The 18,622-nt window shown below is 45.1% G+C and overlaps 1 protein-coding gene across 1 annotated transcript; it reads left to right on the top strand.

The window, feature by feature from the left end:
• The first annotated feature begins 16 nt into the window (after positions 1-16).
• Positions 17-6,033, top strand: abhd10b (abhydrolase domain containing 10, depalmitoylase b). Its single transcript, XM_049011330.1, has 5 exons — positions 17-172; positions 1,380-1,563; positions 1,936-2,047; positions 4,417-4,554; positions 4,725-6,033. The coding sequence occupies exons 1-5, from the start codon at positions 91-93 to the stop codon at positions 5,064-5,066; spliced, it is 858 nt and encodes a 285-aa protein (XP_048867287.1). The 5' UTR covers positions 17-90; the 3' UTR covers positions 5,067-6,033.
• Positions 6,034-18,622: the final 12,589 nt, after the last annotated feature.

Raw genomic sequence — 18,622 nt, 5'->3', positions numbered from 1 at the left:
ACACGGATTCCAGCATCTCTCGAAGGGGCGGAGCCACTCCTCCGTGATGATGAGGTACGTCATCTTGCTCTCGCGTTGTTTGAAAACAGCATGGCTGCTTCGGTGCTTCGGTGGCGCGGCTGGTCTGCAGCCAGACGAAAGGTTGCTTTGTTTTTGGCTCAGTCATCTGGAGGTCAGCGTGTGTTTTCTGTTCTTAACAGTATCACTGTAACTGTATGGTGTTTAAATGATACTGTAGTGACCGAGTCTATGGCTCAGGCCTCCGCAGCTGCACTGTGGCAAGCGCCTCTCTCAGTGTGGCGTATTTATATTATTGAACGAGCAGAAGTTCCAATGCGCAGACATTATGCATGTTTTTGGTGATGGAATGTAATTTTGAAAAGATAAATGTACGCTGGCTCAGGGCGGCGTGGCGCCTTTACAGATTATGGTGTATTGCATACACAGGGGTGCTCTCTCATCTTTGATTTTTCTTGTACCGTGAAGTTGACCTTACCCCAGAATTACTGTTAAGAGGTACTTAAAAACTGATTAATAGCACTGTTATACCTAACTGCGATCCTTGAGTATTATTAGCATTGCGATTCAGTTATTGTTCTTAGTGCGGCCAGTCTTAATGATTGCACTTCTAAAGAACTGTTTAAATATTTGCCTGTCCATCCGCATTCATTTATTTAGCAGACAATTTTGTCCAAAGCGAGGTACACGGGAGGCCTAATGATTAGGGGAGCGTGCTTGTGATTGGGAGATTGCTGCTTCGAATTCCCGACCAGCGAAGTACCGTCCCCAAGCACTGCTCCCCGGGTGCTAAAATAATACTTGCCCACTGCTACATCACATATGGGTTAAATGAAGGGGGTGTGTTTTGTTGTGTGCTGTGGTGTGTCAACAATGACAATCTCTTTCACTTAAGTTCATAGAGCAACTGTCTGAATTCAGGGGCTGTCTTTCAAAGCTGCATTTGAAGTTTGAATGCATCACAGCGACGCAACAAAACTGTCCCATTTCGAAGGCTTCTTCCAAAGCAGCCTAGAAATTCATTACTTTCTTGCACCAATGAACTGTCTCTGCTGATTCTGGCATTTGAACCAGCAACCTCTGATTAGAGGCACACACTGCCCCTAGAGCTTCAAAGAAGAATGCAAACCATTCAGAAGGGTACAGTGTTTGTTTATTTACACAGACAAGCTCATCTTCCTGACTGTGGAAAATGGAACGCTTTGTTAATTTAAGAAACAATTTTTTGCTGAAATGTTGGCACACATGTGCTTTGATTTATAGTGACATCTGCAACAAATCATTGGATTTAATTTAGTTTTCTTGGACATTTATGTCTGCACCTCAGTTTTTACAAATTCTATTTTGCATCTGAATGAAAGGAACCAGGCGCAAATCCTCCATACAGTATGTGAGCCGAGCAGACCTGCCCAAGCTGGCCTATCAGAAGGTGACGGGGAAGGCCCCAGGCGTGGTCTTCCTCCCTGGCTTCGCCTCCACCATGGCAGGACAGAAGGCTGAAGCTCTGCAGGAGTTCTGTAGGTCCTTGGGCCACTCCTACCTGAGGTGGGTCTCAGCTGGAGTGATGCAGTTTTACTGCAAGATTTGATGATTTAGCTGCTTGTAACACATGAAGTAAATTCTGTACTCTGCAGTTTAGAAGGATTACTTTGTTTATAGGCACTGATGAGAAAATGGCTCACTTGTGTGTAAATGTAATTCCTTGATGTTGCCATGTACTGCCCTTGGATGTGCCATTTGCTGTACGGTAGATCCAGTATCACTGGGGACGACACAGATGGCCTTTTTTGGTCTTTTTGCACCTCTTTTCTGCTGTATCATGGTGTTTAGACAACAAATGAACGTTATTGGCAGTCAGGGTTTGAGCTGCATGTAACATAGGGCAGTATTGTCACCAAGATGTGCGGCGTCACGCAGGTTTGATTACACTGGCTGCGGCACATCCGAGGGCCAGTGGACGGAGTGTACGCTGGGTACCTGGAAGAAGGACGTGCTGTTTGTGTTGGACGAGCTTGTGGAGGGACCACAGGTGAAAAGAGCCTTTCCACTGTCATTCCAAATGTCACAGAGATGTATATTTTTAGGGATGAAAAATCCATTCTATGTAAAAACAATCGTGTTTTATCTACCTGGACTCAATCTGTTTGGGGACGACTTTTGTGTTTTGGAAAATGAATTTTAGAGTCAGATTTACCTGCCAGAAAAATGATGGTATTTCCTGGAATCCCCTTTGCTTGCTGTGTTTTAAATGTAAAGCTGTTTCTGAACTATGCCTTTTACGATAATTATGTTGTCAACTTATTGCACAATAATTTTTTCTAACCTCAGTATTTGCAGATTGTGTTTATTTGGTGGGTTGGTGGCAGGATTTGCACTCCAGCCACCGGGAAAAAAACTCACACTGGTCCTTTTGGACTAGTGTGGTGCTGAGGTGTCACCCACCACATGGCTGCACTCCCATCCCTGAGGTGGTTTGTCATGCGGTGGGTGCAGCAACGCGCTGTAACCAGTGCATGCTCCTTACCATTCTCTCTATAATACAAAAATTTAACTAAAACAACAGCTAAATGACTGCTATAATTATTGGTTCTGAAACCAACTGAGATAAAATGAAAACTAATATGAAATACTTCCCATTACCGTTTTTAAATACTATTTAGCTAAAATAGTGATGCTATCTTTGGGCCTCTTGTGCAGTGCACGTGGACTATAGAAGTGGCAAATGGCACCACATGGCTGTATTTTGTAGAAGTCAGCAAAGTCTTACAACTTTAGGTCTGTCACTAGAAATAAGTTAGGAAAACCTAAAGTAAAATATAACCGCTAAATACATTTACATTTTAAAATAAAAATTAATGAAATCACATGTAAAACTAAAATAGATTTCAAATGAAAATAATATAAAAACCAAATAATAAAAATGATAGTAGCATTTATGGCTTTTAAATATCCCCCCTTCCCCAAATATCATTACGTTCATGAACCCTGCAATCTGTTCATTTATTTCATTTACATATTCATTATTCTAGATTTTCACAAAACATTTTGCTCAACTGTGTTCTAATCCCAAGTATGTATGGTATGGATCGGAACGTAAATAATATGTAAATATGTCTGCAAGTTTATTTTATTTAATGTTAAATATAAGTTATCATTAAACCTCGTTTCTTTTTGATTAGCTTTATTTAAGTAAAAATTTGAATACTATTAAGTAGTTTGATCCAGATTGCTGTTAGATAAATCTTTGTGAATTCTGTTGCTATATACAATAAAATGATTTAAACGTATAATTTGGATCCCTGATGTTTATAGTTTTGTACCACAGATATGGTTTTGACCAGCCTTGTTTTATTTTTCAGCAGCTGTTACAGCTAGCTCTCTTGTTGTAGAACTAATTTGTTGCACCGCTAACTAGTTTCATATATTCTGAATATCACCATCAATTGTCCAAAAGCAAAATCAAAAGGCATTTTTACTGTCACACAAGTCTGATATGGAACACATTATATGAACTTTAATCGCCCTATCTTAAATATATTAAATGAAGACTAATGACACTACCCACATTCCGTCATCACAAATATGAACAGTTGGTAACACTGAAAATGACCAGATAATAAAGAGTTAATTAATACATACAAGTTTAACTATTTATGTGTCAGAAACCGGTTTGTGTATTGCTGCATTGTATTGTGACGTGGTTCTTCTTGCCCAAGGCCTGGTGATACACAGCCCTAATAGCATTGACGCAGACACATACATGGGAATATAGCATTGCAGTACAAACATTTTATTGTAGTTTGTTGCCATCTGGGAGTCTTTATAATCCTGTAGCAAGGAATCGTATAAATGCTGGTATTTCCAGACCTTTTCAGTCAACCATTCTCCAATTCTGACTTGCTGTTATGTTTCCCTTGGTCAATGAATGATTGAGGTTCATTTGTTTCACTGAGCAGTGCCTCCACGGTACTGGGTTGGCAGTATATTGCCTGTAAATGAATGACCTAACGATTCCTAGACCTTTTTGTCAAATGTTAGAATATATAATGCAATTTTTGGTAACAGATCTTGAGTCTGTTTTGTCTAATTTATTTTTCGTTGTGTGGTTTTATGTAGGATATTTACATTTTTTGACATTCCAATTCCAATGCCTGAATATTCTTATGGATTAAAAGTTCATTGCTCTTTTAATGGATATTATGCTACTGTATTATTATATCAGTAGCGTAAAACGATCTTAATACAACAATAAAATCATTTATTGCAATTATTTCTGGGTTAATGTATTGGCCAACAGAAGTAGTTATGGTGATAGGCTTATTCTGAACATAGGGGGTAACATGGTACATGAACAGCAATGATACATACCCTCAGAATCTGCTGTGTTCTCTGCTGCAGATCCTTGTTGGCTCTAGCTTGGGTGGCTGGCTTATGCTTCTGGCAGCCATTGCAAGGCCTGAGAAGGTCGCCGCCCTAGTGGGCGTTGGCACTGCGGCGGACCACTTTGTCACAGCCTTCAAAGCCCTTCCTCTGGAGGTATGTCCTCTACTGCCTGTGGCTGTAACCTCCTACTCTGTACCATATAGGGGTTGTCTACGTTTGTAATGGAAATGTTGTTGTTGTGGGGGGGGGGGGGGGGGGGGGGGTGGTGTGGTGAGTTGTGGTGGAAATGTAGCCAAGTGATGGTGCTGCTGTTTGTGTCAAAGGTGAAGAAGGAGGCGGAAGAGAAGGGGGAGTGGACACTAACAACCAAATACAATGAAGAAGGTGTCTACAGAATCAGCATGGACTTCATCCGAGAAGCGGAGAACCACTGCATCCTGCAGGGCCCAATCCCAGTGACCTGCCCTGTGCGGCTGCTCCACGGGCTCAAGGACCAGGATGTGCCCTGGCACGTATCCATGCAGGTGGCCGAGCGTGTGCTGAGCACTGATGTGGATGTCATTTTGCGTAAAGAGGGACAGCACCGTCTGTCTGAGAAGGACGACATCAAGCTGATCGTGTACACAATCGACGACCTCATTGACAAGCTCACTACACTGGTGTGAGTGCGGCTGCACCGCATAGCTGCCTGCACACTGTGATGGATGGAATGCTTCTCTGATCTAGTCCCAGAAACACTTATTCCCATTGACTCTGTGCTGCAAACACATTAGTATTTGCATACAAAGCTGCTGTCGTCTTTCAGAATGCCCGTCTCCTAAAGGTATTCCCCGGTCAGTAACCAGATTCCACCATGTGCCTTTTAACGTTGCTTTTCACCCGATGTGCCCTGATTCTTTCTTTAATAAACTCACTCTCTCTCATGTATGTTTCCTGAACGTCTGCAATCCTAGACTCTGCTTACTTACCTAAGTGTTTCATTTATGCTTGACTGTCTGTCTGATATTTGCAGATAAGTTTTGCTGTACTGTTAACTTCAGGTTAAGAACAACGTTTCTGGTAAAATATCTGTATAAAAGGGAAAAATGTTGCCCTGGATAAAAGTGTGTATGAACTTTGTGAGTGAACTGCCAACACGAAGATGTTACAAGTGCACATGGTAGGCAGCACGGAGTGGCTCACTGTGCTTTATCTAAGGATTAAGGAGTGCTTTGAAGGTCTAGATGCTGAACAGGCCATCAAAAAGCACTCTGCAAGTTCTCTGAAGTTTTTCTTACAATGCCACATGGATGTTCAGAGGAACCAGCAGTGCAGAGGACCATGCAACTTTGGCTTCTAGATCCTTTGGTTTTGGTTTCATAAGCCCAGTACAGACCCTTTTTCCTTACATGTCTCATCCTTAAATTCGGTGTTAAGTAGAAGTCCTCAAGTTACAGTTGGTTCATTAATACTCCCCAGTGTTTATATCATGGATGTAGTTATCATTCCTGTAATACGACCCCACAGCCCGTGTGGTTCGTGAGTCTTTGAGTGGTTGCTGTCTCTGGCCTTCCAAACCAAAGCATGCTGGGAAATGTCTACAATCCAGGTAATCATTTGGGTTGCTAATAAAAGTTTACACTTTTTGTTTAATGAATGTTCTCTCTTCTGTACTCAGATTGACTCACTGGTCCCGTTCTGTGGTCTGCCGTCAGTGACACTGCATTAGCCCTGTGCTCGCTGGTCCCGTTCTATGGCTTTCCATTGCTGACAGTGCATTAATGCTGTGCTCGCTGGTCCTGTTCTATGGCCTGCCACCAGTGAAACTGCATTAGCCCTGTGCTCGCTGGTCCCGTTCTATGGCCTGCCATCAGTGAAGCTGCATTAACCCTGTGCTCGCTGGTCCTGTTCTATGGCCTGCCACCAGTGAAGCTGCATTAACCCTGTGCTCGCTGGTCCCGTTCTATGGCCTGCCACCAGTGAAACTGCATTAGCCCTGTGCTCGCTGGTCCCGTTCTATGGCCTGCCACCAGTGAAACTGCATTAGCCCTGTGCTCGCTGGTCCCGTTCTATGGCCTGCCACCAGTGAAACTGCATTAGCCCTGTGCTCGCTGGTCCCGTTCTATGGCCTGCCACCAATGAAACTGAATTAGCCCTGTGCTCGCTGGTCCCGTTCTATGGCCTGCCATTGCTGACAGTGCATTAATGCTGTGCTCACTGATCTTCTTTATGTTGTAACTCATCCCACAATCTCTAACCCTCAAGTGCTACTGTGACCTTTCCAGTTAATCAGTCATTTGCTTCCAATATATCCAGCTGGAAACTGGCTTGCAACAGCAATTTGTTCTAGCACTACATATTAAAACCTAAGATCTTTTGTGGATTTGTTTAATGGTGAACTATTTATTCATATACGGATACTCTGTGACATTTGTATATCCAAGTATTCATTTACCTGATATCCAGAAGTATTCATTAAAGTCATTCATGTCTTTATAAGACATTGTGCTGCTTTGTTTATAAAACAAGCTGAAGGCCAAGAAATTCAGTTAAAATGTACATTACAAATTCTGCATTCTATGACAGTACCATGCTTGCGTCATGGTGTGATTCATGAGAAACTGTCACATAAGTTAACGGTCATCTCTGGTATTAGAAAGTTGCTTCTGCCCTTTAGCTGGCTGGTTCCTGATTGTTCCCACTATCTCCAGTGTACACCTTATAGTGTACTGCTAGCCTTTCATCCTGAAGAACCACAATTAAAGTAGGATTTAACAATGCAGATTTGTTTAAAAATATAGAATGGTCTCATCATCGTTTTTCCACGACTGTATACATTGTAATTGGTGTAAGGCAGGAACCAACCACACAGGTGCACACACATTCACATGTGCGGTCAATTCAGGGACTCCACTTAAGTCGCGTGTCCAAGACCTGAGTACCAAACTAATTTGCATATCATGGCATGCTCAAGCGGATCTGTAAATAGCCCCTGTCTGTGTGTAATTGTAAATAATGTGTGCTGTGTTTCTGTGACTATATTGTATTTAAACTATATGGATAAAAGTATTGGGACACTTGGCTGTTAAACCTACAGGAATTTTTATCACATTCCATTTTAAATCCATAGGCTTCAGTATGGCGTTGGGGACCCCACTGCAGCTATAACAGTGGCCACTATTCTGAGAAGGCTTTCTTTGGAGTGTGTCTGCGGGAATATTTGCCCATTCACCCAGAAAAGCATTTGTGAGGTCAGGCACTAATGTTGGGCTGAAAGGCTTAGCTCACAATCTCCATTCTAGTTCAGCCTGGCAAACCTGAAAGTCACACTGAAGCAGTGGTTTGGGAGTGGCAGAGGAGAGATGAGCACCTGTTACCTGTTTGTGGGCAGACGCCAGCACGGAGGGGAGCAACTGGAAGTATTCAGCAAATTTAGTACCCAACAAATGTGTTGGAAGATCTGGCCCTGCAAGCCTTGCATGCCCTACTCCTTCCAGACCACAACCAGCAACAACCTTCTGGCCCCACACAGCATGAAGCAGGCCCTGTCTGAGGTGATGGCCACTGACAAAGGCAACAACCCCCTGGCAAGGCTGGCCCAAAACTAAGTTGTGTGACAAAAAATTTACGGAACATCAACATGAAGGAACATCAAGCACACTTCTCCCGCATCAAAGTCATCAGGCAAACAAGTGAGGGGCCGTGGGGGAGTTGCTGTCCCATGCTGCAGGACTTCCTCAGCCCTGCGGCCTTGCCTTGACCACCTATCTGTTTCCATTCTTCTGAGTCCATCCTTTTGCCCATAGAGACAGTAGCTCCACAATCTCCATTATCAGGGCTGGCCTCCTCCTAGGGACAAAGGGGCCTGCATCAGCAGGCTGGGAATCCGCTACCGCCAAGCTGTCCTCAGTGACTGGAGATGCAATGCCGCCACCACCTGCAGATACAACTGGAACAGCCGTTCGGCTCACATGAGCTCTGGCTTGGCCCCATCTGGGATGATTGAATCGTGGGCATGGATCTCACCAGCCAGCGGGCAGTCCTCCACCTCCGAAAGATTACCTATGCGCTGAGGGGGACCACGGTGGCACCATTAACTAAAGTGCAGCCAAACTCCCGGAGACCCCATCCAGTGCATCACTCATCCAGTGCATCAGTGAAGGACTTGGCATGAGAGAGATAGCCAAGCTACGATGGGTGTTAGTGGAGTTCACGGACATCTTTGCTGCAAGGAAAGAAGACTGCACGCACACCAACTTAGTGCGCCATGACATCAATACCAGTGATGCCATCTCCTGTCCAACCCTACTGGCTGCCTCTTATCAAGAAGATTGTTAGAGAGGAGATGGTCTAGGACATGTTAACCTCTGGGATCATACAGCCATTCCAGTTCCTGTTCTGTGGTGTAAAACTGACACATGAAAGTAGCCAGGAACTACGAAAGCTTCCGTTTCATACAGCCCAAGGACCTTTAAACAGGGACCAAGTTGCCTTATAGTTACTGTAAGGGTCTTATTCCACATTAATAAGGCAGGCAATCTTTGGGAAGCAAGTTAGCAAGACCATTCTTGGCAAAAACACAGTATTGTCCAAAATTTGTAATAATATTGGCCGATACTTAATATTAGTGTTTTCAATCGATTAAAAAACATTAATCCAGTTAATCATGATTAATCGTAAAGTAATATTTGCTTGTCTTATTTGGATGATGTACCATACATGTGTGTTCTTGGAACAAAGAAATGCAAACTGGTAAGAGGTTCCAAATGTGTAAGTCGCTAACGTAATTAAGCCTACCCCTGCTCTGCTTTTATTTTTTTATTTTGCATTGCAAGTTCGTTCCTCCCATTTTTGAATGAACAGAGAACAGAGAAGTTGCATCATTTATGTGAATTATACAAGTGCTTTTAGTGCAAAAGTTAATATTTTACACGAGATGTTTTTAGCAAATACAATCCATAGTATTTTAAGCTATTTTATGACATGTATTTTGAGAAACATAAGATAATAAAGCAATTGCTTTGTAGTGTTATACTTGAAAAAAAAAGTCACATAAAGGTAGTGAAAAATGGTACAAGAACAAGCAGGTTACGAACAGTGTTTTGTTAGACAACCCACCTACCCATCCAGTTTCTGAAACCACTTATCCTGGTCAGAGTTGCAAGGGATCTGGAGCCCATAGGCACAAAGCAGGAAACAACCCAGGATGGGGCACCAATCCACCCCAGGGCACACTCATGTACACACCTACAGGCAACCTGGTAATTCCAATTAGCTTCAGCATGTTTTTGGGTTGTGGGGGGAAACCCCACAACAGCACAGGAAGACCATGCAAACTCCACACACATGAAACTATGGCAGAGACTCAAACCCAGGTCCCAGAGGTGTGAGGTGACAGTGCAAACCACTGCACCACCATAAGAGTTCACATGCACGTATTTGTAAAAGGTAAACCACAAAACATGTACTGTAAGTCTAATCAAAACAACAATGTGTGGCTCAATACACTAAGCTTCTGTGCCTATGAAAAAAAAGTTAACAGTTAAAGCCCATGTTGGCATGTTTGTGGGTCCATGAGCAAGGCCCTTAACCCACAGCTCCCTGGGTGCTGCAACAGGTGGCTACCCTGTGCAAAAGGGGGGTTAGTGACCCCACACACACAAACACACACATAAATAACAAGGGAGGCCAGCAGTCCAACTTTTATGGTCCAATGATTTAGGGACCTACGGACAGCAGAGTGGACCTCAAGGATAGGGGTCCCTCACTTGGCATGTAACCTCCTCCCTGGCTATCCTGCTGTATCTACCACAAATTCACCCAACACCCTAAAGAAAGTTTCTTTTAAGTTCGGCTTTTGTATACCTTGTATATTGATTTACTCATGACTTCTAGTCTCAATATCCAGATAGTTTGTGTGTGTCCTTAGACAATCTTAGTGTTTTGTGTGCCACTGTTATAACCATGTTTCACGGATTATCACCTATTTTACCCCTCACACTTGAACACTTATATAAATTTGAATAAATAAATATGTATAGCTGTTCTGGTTATACTAGAAGAATCTTGAAAATTAAATAGGGTAACCAGATTGTCACGCTGCGTGATCACGGGCGAGGCAAACGGGCAGGAAGCAGGCGGACAGGCGCAATCAGGGCAAACAAGGGGTTTATTTAGGGGATCCAGGGCAGGGAACAGAAGACGCAAACTAACATCAATGACGGACAAAGGACTCGGGTAAGACACGGACTGAAATACACAGGACTGATTGAAAATAATCAGACACAGCTGGGTACAATCCGGGAAACACACGTGGGTAAGCAGGGGGCGTGGCACACAGGAGGAGCCGACGAGCAGGGCATGTCACAGATATCTTAGTGTTTCCTAACTATCAGAGGTTCTTTGTTTACCAACCCCCCCCCCCCCCATCTCTTCTACATTCCTCTGTGTCCCTTATCTGATCTTTGTGGTCCGTTAACGTTTCTTTGTGCTACTATTCTGCATTAAAGGAACTGAATTAATGTGTACATCATCAATTCTGGAGAGCAGATCAATTGGACAAGCCACACCAACCAAAATATGTTGTTCCCAGATGTGCAATTTAAATTGGTAATGCCACAAACGGCCACGGCTATCTAAGGGGAAGACGTGCTATTTGAATGTGAATATGTAATGTAATGTCTGTACAATTTACCCAAAGTGTAACATCTGTTAAGGTGCAACCCAAAACACCTGTACCCTATACTAATGTGAGTCAGTAACATACACCATGTAAGAAATTGTTAATTAATTAATACAAACGGTATTAGGTGTGTGGGTAGCATGGTGGTGCAGTGGCCACCTGTTGCAGCACCCAGGGAGCTGTGGGTTAAGGGCCTTGCTCATGGACCCACAAACATGCCAACATGGGCTTTAACTGTTAACTTTTTTTTCATAGGCACAGAAGCTTAGTGTATTGAGCCACACATTGTTGTTTTGATTAGACTTACAGTACATGTTTTGTGGTTTACCTTTTACAAATACGTGCATGTGAACTCTTATGGTGGTGCAGTGGTTTGCACTGTCACCTCGCACCTCTGGGACCCAGGTTCAAGTCTCCGCCTGAGTCACATGTGTGCGGAGTTTGCATGTTCTCCCCATGTCGTCGTGGGGTTTCCTCCGGGTACTCCGGTTTCCCCCCACAGTCCAAAAACATGCTGAGGCTAATTGGAGTTGCTAAATTGCCCGTAGGAGTGCATGTGTGAGTGAATGGTGTGTGAGTGTGCCCTGCGATGGGCTGGCCCCCCATCCTGGGTTGTTCCCTGCCTCGTGTCCATTGCTTCTGGGATAGGCTCTGGACCCCCCCGCGACCCAGTAGGATAAGTGGTTTGGAAAATGGATGGATGGTATTAGGTGTGAACCGCCAGGCTGGTATAGCATGTTTGGTGTCAAACTGATGGAAAATCACTTCTGATTCCAAATCTGGTCAGTGGATACCATGAAACTGCATGTATCAAGTTACCCCTGGTTTAATTGAAAATCATCAGTAATGGGGAATCAGTCTGGTCATAAATACCAGAAGGACTGCCACATACACCCCTCTGAGAGCCTGCCAACTAGATGGTCAGCCATTGGTTCAGGTGTCAAATTCCTGGTCAACCCTATTCATGAACTTTAGACCATAAAACCTGGCACCTCAGAACAAAGCCTAGGAGAGCCCGGGGAGAAGAGAGGGAGGAACAGGAGAAGAGCAGAGAAAAGCAGGCCACGAGAAGCCCTCCTGAAGCCTGCTACCCAACAGAGAACTGCAACCAAGATAAAACCTTTAACCTTAAAGCTTCACAAGGAGAGGGAATCCAAGGGGCTCCACTCCAACAACCACTCCAAATGCCACACCTTCTTGAGTGCCTTGAGTGTCAGCTCATCAACATCTGCAACCAACTGCCAAGACCCCCCCCCCCCACTCTGCAACCAAGTAAACCAACTTCCTTTCATTCTAACAACCTAAGCTGTTCTGTTAACCTGCTATATGACTTTAGGGTCGTGTTTCCAAAAACTGTGTTTGCTGTGATTCGTAAGTAGAGGAGCGTCTGTAAACCCATATTTAATTGAAAATAGAACAAAGAGAAAGTGTATTGTTTTTGACAAAAATTTTAATTTTATACCAGCAACATATTTACAAAAAGTCGACACAGTGGCATGTTTATCACTGTGTTGCCTTAAATCTTCTTTTAACAACACACTGTAAACGTTTGGGAGCTGTGGAGACCACTTGCTTGAGTTCTGAAAATGAAATGTTGTCCCATTCTTGCCTGATATAGGATTCCAACTGCTCAACAGTTCAAGGGCTCCTTTTCTGTATTTTTCGTTTCATGATGTGCCAAATATTTTCGATGGGTGACAGTTCTGGACTGCAGGCAGGCCAGTCTAGCACCTAGACTCTTCTACTGTAGAGTCATGCTGTTGTAATACACACAGAATGTGGTTTGGCATTGCCTTGCTGAAACATACAAGGCCTTCTCTAAAAAAGACGTTGTCTGGATGGCAGCATATGTTGCTGGAAAACCTATATATATATATATATATATATATATATATATATATATATATATATATATATATATATATATATATATATATATATATGTCTGCATTCCATGTGTGCATGTCCATGTAATAACGTGCTTGCAGTTGGATTACATGCAACTTATTTTGGAATTTACCCAGAAACCACAAATGCTATTTTCTGATTGGCTAGTAGATGGTTATTAACTCTGCATAACAGATATGAACTTGGCGGAAAATTCCACCTCATTCATTAATTCTATATTAAATTGGGCATCCCTTACTTCTCAGTGTAAGAAACAAAAGGTGTGGCTTGTGAGCGTGTGTAAACTGGTTGAAATGTGTGTGTCTCACAGTCAATGCATGCAAACTTCACACACATGTAACCCAGGCGGAGTCAGTTATCTCTGTTATTGCAAAGGAACAACATGGATTAAATGTTCCAGTCGGAGTTTAGGCCGAACCACAGCACTGAAACTACACCATTGAGGTTCATTAATGACTTGCAAATGGTTGCAGATGAGGGTTGCATATCCCTGTTGATCCTGTCGATATCTTTGTTATGCCGATGATTCATGATGCGCATAGCTGTACATATCTGTTAAAACAGATGAGCTGGTACAATTGCAACTACATTCTTACTCGTACACTTCGATCGCAAGATACAGGTCTTCTATTAATACCCAGATTTTTGGAGGAAGAGCATTTGCTCATAAAGCACCACAGTTATGTAATAAACTTCCTATTAGTTTTCGGAACTAAGAAACGATCTCTGCTTTTAATTCAGGGCTTAAGACTTACCTCTTTAGTCAGTCTTTTGGATACTAAAATCCCTTTTTTATTATGATGAATGTGAGATCTGGGGGTTCATGGTCATTTGAGAATAAAGGTGAAAAGGGGGATTGGTGCTGTCTTCCTGTCACTCTTGCTGATCACTTAAGTTGTTGATGGTAGTTTGACTTGATGCCAAAACCCCTGGAAACTCTCATGTCTGTGCTGCCTTCCAGGTCTCCCTTTTAGCCAGGCTGTCACAGTTACTTTAGTTCTGCTGGAGGTTAGGTTAGATGTAGGGCACTAACTCTCTTCTCTTTCTTCTTTTTTCTGAGTTCATCCCATGCTGACACTTCACCGCTTGAACCCTCACCTGGGCTCCTTGGAGACCTTTATCTGGAACCACCTGGGACTTTTAAATTATATGGACTTGAACTTTTGAACTAATGTTAATGTGAATACATTTTCATGCACCCCATTTGCCCAGAGGAGGATGGCGTCCCGTTCTGAGTCTAGGTCCCTCTCAAAGTTTCTTCCTGCTAGAAGACGTTTTTCCTTGCCACTGTCACCTCATGCTTGCTCGGTGGGGGTCAACAACAATGACTTTTGTTGAAAGAGCTATATAAATAAAATTTAACTGAATTGAACTGTCAAAAATTGAGGAATGCTTTCCTGATATAAGGAGCTGGATGGCCAGTAACTTCCTTCTGTTAAATTCTGACAAAACAGAGGTATGCCTACCAGGCCCTAGACAGCCCAGGGCGTTCTTGATAGCATAAAGTTTAACGGCTGCCAAGTCAACCCCATCGAACCCCTTTGGGATGACTTTAACAGAGATTGCAAGCCAGGCCTTCACATCCAGCATTAGTGCCTTCTAGATGAATGGGCAAAAATTTCCACAGACACGCTCCAAAATATTGTGGTGAGCCTTCCCAAAAGAGTGGCAGTTGTTATAGCTGCAAAGGGGGGGGGGGTGTTGGAGTACGCCGACTGGAGGCATGGATGAGTTGTCCAATAACTTTTTATTCCTTTTATGCCAACAGATCGATCTGGGAACTCTGCGACACACCATATCCCAACAGAGTTCGACTTCCTTGTTGTTAATGTTTGTCTTATACCCCTTCTACAGCAGCCCCTGCCCCTGTCCATACTTTTCCACTTTCCTGCAATTTCACCTTATCTGGTACACCATGTTGTTGTCCTTTGCCTAGCAACTGTCACCACAGCCTGAGTCAATAGATTAACTTTGGTACGCACAGAGCCTCCCTATATGTCCTTGGTCCCCTGCAGATATCGCTCTCCACAAGCCCCTGAGTGGGCAGAACGCTGTACAACATGTGACCCTATAGCTGCTTTGTCGAAGGAGGTGGGAGGACCGTTTGGATCAGCAAATGTCCTTGGTCCTCTGCAGATATTGCTCTCCACAATTCCCCCTTTTGATCTCTGAAAAGAGATCACCTGTGCGACTGTGGAAATTGTGACTCCCCCTTTTGATCTCCGCTAGGAGATCACTACTTATGGTGGAAGTCTTCTTCCCTGAGCTCCTCCTCCCCGTCCGGAAGGGCAAGGACGGGCATCATGTGTGGTAGACTTGGATCACATTTCTCTATGGTGGATGTGATCAGTCGTACGCACAGGGCTCGGAGGCAGGGGATGCAGCAGCACCCACACGTGACCATTATGGCCATAATGTAGCTAGCGATAGCAAGAGAGAACTCATTAACCCGAACATCACTGACCAAACATCGAGACCATCCAGTTATCCCAGATGCTGTCTATGCCCGAGTGCTCATGAATGGTTTTGGACAGCATTTTTAGTCCATCCAGGGCCTTCGTGACCGATCCGTCTAGGGCCATATTGTTAGGAATGAAGGTGCAACACACATCCCAGAACATGACACACACGCCCCCTTTCTCAGCCAGCAGCATGTCCAGGGCCATACAATTCTGAACTGCCATGAGAGACGTCCGCCCCAATTGCCCCGCCAATCCCTCTACAGCGTCCCTGGTAAGATTGTACAGGCGGAGTACGTTGTAATGTACATAATTGATCCTGTCTACATTTTTGTGGGAGTTATAGGAAATAGAGCTGCCACGACAGGGATGTTTTCAAACCCCACAGCCACCTCTTCTGCCAATTTAAATTTGTCGGGTACTCCCCGAGGGATCCCTATGGCGTCGATGTATGTAGGTAAATTTGCAGTCGGGTCGAAATTGTGAGTGCTCCGGCAGAAGAGGATATGCTGGTGCCTACGTATCGAGCCCGCAGAAGTTGTGTTGAGTCAGACGGGCCGCTCACCAATGAGAACTAGGGGTGCCCCCAACTGGACCATCGCACACACCCCTTGCCCCCCTGGGGGTACCCTGGTCAGGAGATGTAGGCCACCACAGTAGAAATACAGGCCAGACCGCGCCCAACTACCGATGGTGACATTGCTCGTCCCATTTGGCACTGTAGTGTTACACCAATCCGGGGGAATCTCTCCCAACGGGCGCCCGGACCCCGTAAAATTGAAACAAACATACACGCCCTCCCCCTTTCGAGGCGAGAACGGACCTGGCTTGGTCTCATTGTCTATTGTTGGAAATATAGAGTCTAAGGCCTCTATCTAAGTGCAGTTCTTGGGGGTAGCTTCTCTGGTGAGTGCTAACATGCAGTCATATCCCCATGTGTCAGAGGGGCTCAGTGTATAGCTGTGGCCTACTGGATGCGCAGGCCACACAGCCCTCCATTTGCTGTTCCCTAGCCGTCTGGGCTATCCAATCCAGCCAGAGGTTGCGATCCTTATACCCTATAGCTAGCTCCATAATGTTGAGGGGATTTAATCTGGTATAATCTATGGTGATGACTTTCAGGGCAGCCTCCTGAGAAGGCGGTTTAGGGGTGGATTGGGAAGTGGACACTGTCTCCTTAACCGGGGGATCTGTCATGGTTACCTTGAGCAGTCCCATTGTATCTCTGCCGGTCTGTTCGACCCCTAACACAAGATAGAATGAGGAGCCACCTTGTAACGAGTATTGGCTCTCGGTCCAGTTGCCTATGGACAGTGTCAGAGGATTCTGGGCACTACTGTAATCACGCTGGAATGCAAACGCATCCCACACTCGCTGAGCCTCGTTCCTCATCCTGTGAGGAGTCCACGATGTTCCTGTGTTCCCTTTCACCCGTCCCCAGTTGCTACACCCAGTTCCTCTAGTCCACCCTCTGGTCAGGCACTCAAAGTTTGCCAGATTGTCATAGCACACATACACGTCATATCCTCTCCATGAACTGTTTTTGCTCCTGCAGTCAATTACGTCGCATAAGTCGAAGGTGAATGAGACGGTGGAGCTCCTGGGTTATTTAAACTCCACGCCACCATAATAGCCCAGGCAGTCTGGCGAGCTAGGCCACCCAGATGTTTGGTCAGTGGAGATTCCTAGAATCATAAACAAAGCAATCATCACATGTAATATAACTCCACCCCACAGTCCCCCTTTTTATCTTAGTCTTCTCCATCCTGGTCTCGTGATGTCGGATGGGGCCTTCTGCTTCTTCTGCCGGACAGGGGTAGACTACCCTGCCAATCCTCTCAGGTCTGGGGATTATTCTGCCCCTTTTTGGAGACCTGAGTTTGTTCTGGTTGCTCCGAACCAGAACTCTATGCTCTCCCGGCGAGCTCCTCCTGGATCTCAGCTACAGATCTGCCTGGCTCCTGCGTCGTGGTGTACTGGCTCCAGTGGAACCACGTGTCTCCTTTCCCTTTCAACCGCACTGTGTGAGAAGTCCTGTCAGTGACTAGCAAGGGGCCGGTCCACCGGGGCTCTGACCACTTCCTCTTGATGACCCTCAGGAAGACCCACTCCGCCATGTGAGGTTTGCCGGTTCCTGCTGGTGACTGCCCCTCTTGGACCTGGGCGAGAAATCTGAAATGAGAACTTGCAATCTATCATAATATGCTTTGGCATTCCTGTCCCCCTTTTGTTCTGGCCCCCACTTAAGTTCCCTGTGGGGACCAGGGAATTGCCTCCCTGTCTGGAGCTCAAAGGAGGTGAACCACGTTTCCCGATTTACGGCGCATCTGATGGACATAAGGGTGAACCCAATTCATTTTGGTCTGTGCACAGATTTTTGCCAATTTTTGTTTGGCTGTCTGGTTCATTCACTCCACCTTACCCTGGGATTGGGGATGGTACACCGTACCGAAGGAATGTCTGAGTCCTAGCGCAGTCTCTACTGTGTGGAAATCCTTATTTTTGAAGTGGGAGCCATTGTCCGATCGCTCCCTGTCCGGAAACCCATGTCGTGGGATGTACTGGTTTACTGATGAACTTGATGACTGATTGGCCATCCTCCTTCCACGTGGGCCACGCTTCTGGCCATCCCGAGAATGCGTCTACTCACATTAGTACATACTGATATCCCCACGCCGGAGTCACCATGTCTGTGTAATCTATCACTATCTCCTGTCCTGGCCAAGAACAGACCGGAAAATTTCCCTTGCCTGCTTTCACCGTTGGTCTAGGGTTGTGTAGTACGCATGCGGTACACTGGCGGACATAGTTCTGAACCATGTTCTTCAGGATGGGGTGCCACTACACCTCCAGGTTTTTTAACATCTGTCTCGTACCTACATGTCCTATGCCGTGTGCCTCCTCCAGCACACCCTGCCGGTCTTCTGTCCACGCCCTGCCATAACCCCTGTTCCTCCTGTGCTCCATTCGGCACCCACACCACCTTCTCCTCTGGTGATGCCTTCTCCTGCTCTTGTCCTACCCTCTCTCTCGTGAGCTCCTGTTCTCGCTTGATTTCCTCCTCTACACTCACCATTTGCCTGACCGTTTGATAGCCTACAACCCTTTTGGCCTCCTCGTCTGTGGCCTGGTTTCCTCTTGCCACCACGGTCCCTGATCCCTCATGGCCTTTGCATTTGACCACCGCCACTGT

Source organism: Brienomyrus brachyistius, chromosome 4 (genome assembly GCF_023856365.1).
Source record: "Brienomyrus brachyistius isolate T26 chromosome 4, BBRACH_0.4, whole genome shotgun sequence".
In the NCBI taxonomy this organism is placed as follows: Eukaryota; Metazoa; Chordata; class Actinopteri; order Osteoglossiformes; family Mormyridae; genus Brienomyrus; species Brienomyrus brachyistius.
Note: the sequence above shows the minus strand (reverse complement) of the source record. Positions and strands in the feature narration are given on the sequence as shown.